The sequence below is a fragment of the Pseudorasbora parva genome, chromosome 15 (genome assembly GCF_024679245.1).
Source record: "Pseudorasbora parva isolate DD20220531a chromosome 15, ASM2467924v1, whole genome shotgun sequence".
In the NCBI taxonomy this organism is placed as follows: domain Eukaryota; kingdom Metazoa; phylum Chordata; class Actinopteri; order Cypriniformes; family Gobionidae; genus Pseudorasbora; species Pseudorasbora parva.
In genome coordinates, this window is record NC_090186.1 from 13,786,708 (window position 1) to 13,792,914 (window position 6,207).

Below are 6,207 nucleotides of genomic sequence, written 5' to 3' on the forward strand. Positions count from 1 at the left end.
CGGTTCTCTGAAACATCGAGTGGAGAGATCCACCTATGGGAAGGGCATCCGTACCTGACCTCTGCAGAAGCATCCAATTGCACCAAGTCTGACAAGACAGGCAGGAGCGCGCAGCCAATGCCCAGTAAGGCCCCACCCCTTACCAGCGGGCATATATGGGCTGCATACGCTACTGTACATCAGTAAGTATATTCGCTTCTCGTGCGGTAAGCGGGGCAAAGCTGGTGGATCTCTCCACTCGATGTTTCAGAGAACCGGGGTTACGACAGTAACCTATTGTTCTCTTTCATCATCTCGTTTCGAGATCCACCTATGGGAGAGACATGGACAGCTCCCCGATTGCCCAATACACTCACAGTGAGGTCCTGTTAGCCAGAAAAAGACGGTCACTCCGAGGGGCGGTGCACGACGCGTCTCATAATCATGAACTCGCCACACCGACGCAACCGCGTAACTGCGGTGTGAAGCAGGACATGAAACATATGTGTGTCACACATAAAGAAGGCAGGGTTAGGAAGACCCCACCCCCAAGACCGAATGTGCTACTGAGGTTCTGGTGACATCCAGCCTGTAGTAACGCACAAACGTATGGGGAGAAGCCCAACTGGCCGCAGAACAGATATCCTGCAGTGATACTCCCCTGAACAGAGCCCAAGAGGCGGCCAAGCCCCTCGTGGAATGAGCTCTGATGTTCCCTGGGGGTTGCACTCCCTTTGATTCATATGCCAAGATTATAGCGTCCACAAGCCAATGTAAGAGGCGTTGTTTAGACAGGGGATCCCCTTTGCGAGGAGGAGCCCATGAAACGAAGAGTTGGTCACTCTTCCGGAACGCGCTGGTCCTAGACACATACGTTTGTAACGCACGGACTGGACACAGGGCATTTAGCCTCTGATCCTCCGCGGAGGAAAAGGGCGGAGGGTGAAAAGCGGATAGCTCCAACACCTCCGATGTGAACGCAGGGAAACATTTCGGCATGAATGCTGGATTAGGCTTGAGGAAAACCTTATCTCCACCCAGAGAGAAATTGATGCACGAGGGGTGGACCGAGAGTGCATGTAACTCACTGACACGTTTGGCTGACGCCAAGGCCAAGAGCAAGGCTGTTTTGAAGGACAGCAACTTAAGGGGAATATTCCCCAGAGGCTCAAAAGGGAATTGAGACAGAGCATCCAGCACCATGGAGAGGTCCCATTCAGGGATCGTTCTCCTAATGACTGGCAAGGAGCGACGGGCGCCTTTCATAAATCTGCGGATTAGAGAATGCTGCCCAACCGTTGAGCCCTCAAAACCCACATGACAAGCAGAGATAGCTGCCAGATAGACCTTAATAGTGGAAAAAGACCTGCCCTTATCCATAAGGTCTTGGAGGAAACACAAGATATCAGCAACTGAGCACTGATATGACGTGAGACCCCGCCCATCACACCACTCATCGAACACCTGCCACTTACAGCCATACAAGGACCGTGTAGAAACGGCCCTGGCATTCTGTATAGTAGCCACCACGCGCGGGGGAAGCCCTAATGCGCTTAGGTTCGTCCTTTCACGGGCCAAGCCCAGAGAGCTACCCTGTCCGGGTGTGGGTGATAAATCTCCCCGTTCGCTTAAGACAATAGGTCTGTGCGGAGGGGGAGGCACCACGGCTGGGCATACAACAGAAGGATTATCTCTGCCAGCCACGGCGCTTTGGGCCACCTGGGTGCTATCAGGATGAGAGAAAAACCCCCCTCTCTCGCCCTGGCCAGTGTGAGAATTATCAGGCACAGGGGAGGAAAGGCATACAGCAGCACTCTGGGCCACGGGTGGGCCAGTGTGTCCACCTCGAGGGGCGCGTCCAAGTCCTTTAGCGAGAAGAACATAGGACAATGGCTGTTTTCGCGCGAGGCGAACAGATCTACGGGCGCCCGTAGTCTCATCCATATCATGTCTACTATCTGAGGGTGGAGGTGCCAATCTCCGAAGAGCGGGTTCCCCCTCGATAGAAGATCCGCGCCTCTGTTCAGAATTCCCGGAACATGAGTCGCGCGTAACGACAGGAAAACTCGCCCGCTCCATACCAAACGCTTGTAAGCTAGGGCATGAAGCTTCGGAGAGCGCGCGCCGCCTTGACGATTGATAGCCACGAGCACATGATGTCCCTGCAGACGAGGCAGAAAATGATTCAGAGCCTTCTAATTGGTTAGAAGCTCTAAATAATCTATGTGCTCTGAACGTAGTTTGCTCGGCCGCAAACAATTCACAGTTCTGCCCTCCTGGGTGGCACCCCAGCCTGTTAGGGACGCGTCCGTCGTCACGACTTTCCGCAACATGACAGTCCCCAGAGGGGTACCCTGTGCGTAAAAGTCCGCGCTCTTCCAGTGGCGCAGAGCTGCAGCGCAGGTGCGCGTCACTGTTACAGAGCGGCAAAGATCGTGTAACGGGCTGAAATGTAGTGACAAAACCCATTTCATGAACGCCCTCATCCTCAGGGGTCCTAGTGGCAAAAACTGGATAGCTAAAGCCATAAGACCCTGTAGCCTGAGACATGTGCGATATCGCACCCTCGCCCCCTCTCTGAACTGTGACAGACAGTTCGTCAGAGAGAGAACGCGCTCTTGAGAGAGACGCGCTCGCATGGAGACTGAGTTGAGCTCCATGCCCTGGAAGATCACCCTCTGACTGGGTGTAAAGTTGCTCTTGTTCACATTCACCCTGAAGTCCAGAGATCGGGTGTGCGCGAGCACACGGGAGAGGTGTCCTGCAACACCTTTTCCCTCGAATCGGCTATGATGAGCCAATCGCATATGTATGTCAGGATCCGTAGACCAGACATTCTTAGGGGAGTGAAGCCCGCTTCCACACGCAAACAGAAAGTTCGGGGGCTTAATTTTTGCCCGAACGGAAGCACCGTGAGTTCGTAACAAATGCCTTGATAGGCGAAACGAAGAAACTTCCGGTGTGGTGGATAAATGCTTATGTGGAGAAAAGCATCTCTCAGATCGACCGATGTGAACCAGTCGTTCCGTTTCATGACACGGGCGAGCGAACCAAGGGTTAACATTATGAATCTGTATTTCCTCAAATGTTTGTTCAACACCCTGGGGTCCAGAATAGGACGGAGGGAACCGTCCTTCTTTGGGACCAGGAAATAACGGGAAAAGAAACCCTGGTTTATCAGATTGTGGGGAACCACCTGAATCGCACCTTTGTTTAGAAGAGAGGAGATTTCCTCCTTCAGGACGTGGGCCGTGCTTTCCTCTGTGTGAGAAAAGAGAACGCTGCTGAAACGTGGATGTTTCATAGCAATCTGCAGACGATAGCCCTGTAATATCATGCGTAATACAGTAAGCCAGGCTGACACACAGCTCATGTGAATGCTCGTCCGGGCCGTGCTGGCTTCGAGCATGCCTAGCTGGCTTATTTGTGATGCAATGGCGCCCTCTAGTGGAGAAACTAGGGACGACACGTGCAGGTTCACCATTACAAGAGAAAGGGTATTTCCCTACATTGAGAGGGTGTCTCGCTGTGACAAATTCATTTGATTCGTTAGATTTATTGTGTTTTTTGTGTTTCTGTGTGTGTTGTGTTTTCTGGGAAACACTGGGGCCGAAGCCTTTATTATTTGGGTGAGGGGAACACAGTATGTGCGGTGTGGTTACACTGCTTTTGAACTTTTCCTCACGACAATCCCCTTGAACAGGGGGGAACACACATCGTCCACTAAACACATGGGCTGGGCAGCCACGGGAGGGGGACACCCTACAGCAGGAACCTTCCGTCCTTTGGACAGGGGTTCTGGGGCAGGAAGAAAGCCCAGAAAACTTCTTTCGAGGCTTTTCCTTGACCTGATTAAAATTACGTCCCAGGACCGGGGGGTTAGGCAAACGCACAGGGGGCGCCTGGCGTGGGACCGTCTTCCTGGGAAGATACAATATGAAGGCCTCGTGCTCCTTCTTGTCGTCGCATCGTTGTTGCATCATAGCAACTGCGGGGCCAAAGAGAGCCCGGCCGGGGGGGCGCCTGCGATACGTTTCTTTTCGCTATCCGGGAGACCAGACAGGTTGAGCCAGAGCGAGCGCTCTCCTACCACGGAAAGCGCCATAGAGCGCCCGCAGGTTTGGACGACCTGACGAGCATTACGGAGAACGAGGTCGTTAACCGTGATGATCTCCTTCCACAGTGCAGGAGAGGGAGAAGATCCCTTATCTAACTGCTGGCCCAGATCGTCCAGGATCTCCGCTTGGTAAGCGGAAAGGAGGGAGGAGACATTCAGAGTCCTAACAGCCAAGGCCGAGGATTTATAAACGGCCTGGTGCACCGAGGCAGAAAAACGGTCCATCCTGTTAGGAAGGACCGGCTTCGGGGGGGGCGGGCAGCCCTCCCTGGACTGGGTTGAGGTGTCTGGCAATGGAGGGCTCAATGGCAGGCGGTTCGCCCATGCCGCGAGCCGCCATATCTTTAACCTCCAGCCCCGCGAGACCGTGTTTAAGATCGAGCGGGTCGTTCCAGTAGTGCCTCATGTGCTTAGCGCACGCTGGAAGAACGGGAAAGAGTTCTTTCCTCGGGCCGGGGGGGGGGGGGCTCCCAACACTTTACCGTCATAAATATCCCTCTCCTGGTCGGTGGCGCTCTGTGGAGCCGGCCATTTAATGTTGAGACGAGCGGCCGCTCGCTCACACACATCCAGGAGGATGGATTGAGGCAAGGCCGCGGGGGCGCTAGCCTGGGGAATAACAGAGGGCGGGATGGCCTCCTCGTCCTCCGAAATTTCAAGAAGGCCCGCGTCGTCGTAATCACCGGACCCGGCAAGATCGTCGGCGAGCGGGAGGTTACCCGTGAAGATGTCCTCTTCGGGGAACTCAGGATTGGGCTGGTCAGCCAAAACAAGAGCCGTCGCGCCCCGGGAGGTCCCCGGTAGCGCGCTATCGTCACCGTGTTCCATATCCGAGTACGACAAGTCGAGCTCGCCACACTGAGTAGCGGCAACTTTAAGGCGGTGTCGCAGGAGTTTCTTAGGCAGTACCAGGCAGTAACTGCAGTTCTCCGGGTTCTCTATTGCCTCCTCTGCGTGCTTGAGGCCCAAGCAGACCACACAGAAAGGGTGAAAATCCTTAGCGGCGATAAGAGACCCACACGCGGCCGGGCAGGCCCGTAATAGGCTAGACACAGAAGGAGAAGAAGACTGAGAGAGCGACATACCCGCGAAAAACTCAGAAAGGTCCGTGGCGGCAGCCGTGGAACAGGAAGACGGACGAGAGCGCGAGCGGCTCCGAATGCAGACACAGAATGTGGCAGAATAGAACTGTCACGCCCGGTGGAGGCTGATCTGGCGATATTTCCTCCTGCAGACAATAAGTGAGCAGCGCAAATCTAACCGAACTGTGTCAGTGCAGAGATCGCGAGAAGCGAATGTCAACTGATGTACAGTAGCGTATGCAGCCCATATATGCCCGCTGGTAAGGGGTGGGGCCTTACTGGGCATTGGCTGCGCGCTCCTGCCTGTCTTGTCAGACTTGGTGCAATTGGATGCTTCTGCAGAGGTCAGGTACGGATGCCCTTCCCATAGGTGGATCTCGAAACGAGATGATGAAAGAGAACCCCATCAATATCAAAGGACGGATCCATGCTTTTGACTGAGGTAGTAGAAGTTATTATTATTCAGTATATGAAAGTTCAGGGACATCCAGGAAGTGAATACATGCAGGAAGTGAATCAGCAAGAGATGGCCTAACAGAGCGTGGTAAGGTACAATGGCAGTTACTGTACTACAGTGTGTTGTGGAAAGAGTGACTTCGGAAACACATTTTGATTAAAACATTGCAGGTATTATAATAGATAGATTAATTCAAATTAAAAATTAAAAATAAACTTGCATTGAACGGGAGATAAACTCCTCCATCAGCCCCCAGGGTAATGGCAACACTTTTCAATTCCAATCCCAGGCGTCTCCGACTCATTGATTCTCAAGTCATTTTGTTTTGAAAATCAGATCTTTTTTATGTTAATTTGTATAGGGAGGATGGATGGATGAAAGCTGCCCTAGGTGCTGTTGCTTATCAGTGTTATATGATTTAATTGACTATTGATAAATCTGCATTTAAACTGGGTCATCATTGTAGTAGAAAAGTGAAATTATTTTTGAATTTGGTGCCTTCTAGACTGAGAAAAGACAGAAAATGTATTTTTGTCTCATGGGGATGAAAGACTACAATTCCCAGAATGCTT

At 52.6% G+C, this 6,207-nt stretch overlaps 1 protein-coding gene across 1 annotated transcript; it reads right to left on the reverse strand.

Moving 5' to 3' along the window:
- Positions 1–509: 509 nt before the first annotated feature.
- Positions 510–2,529, reverse strand: LOC137041834 (uncharacterized). Its single transcript, XM_067418505.1, has one exon. The coding sequence runs from the start codon at positions 2,527–2,529 to the stop codon at positions 511–513; it is 2,019 nt and encodes a 672-aa protein (XP_067274606.1). The 3' UTR covers position 510.
- Between the last annotated feature and the right edge of the window lie 3,678 nt (positions 2,530–6,207).

Bases quoted from the DNA above. Each gene is read 5' to 3' on its own strand.
- LOC137041834 (XM_067418505.1), bottom strand. From the start codon at position 2,529: ATGTCTCAGGCTACAGGGTCTTATGGCTTTAGCTATCCAGTTTTTGCC.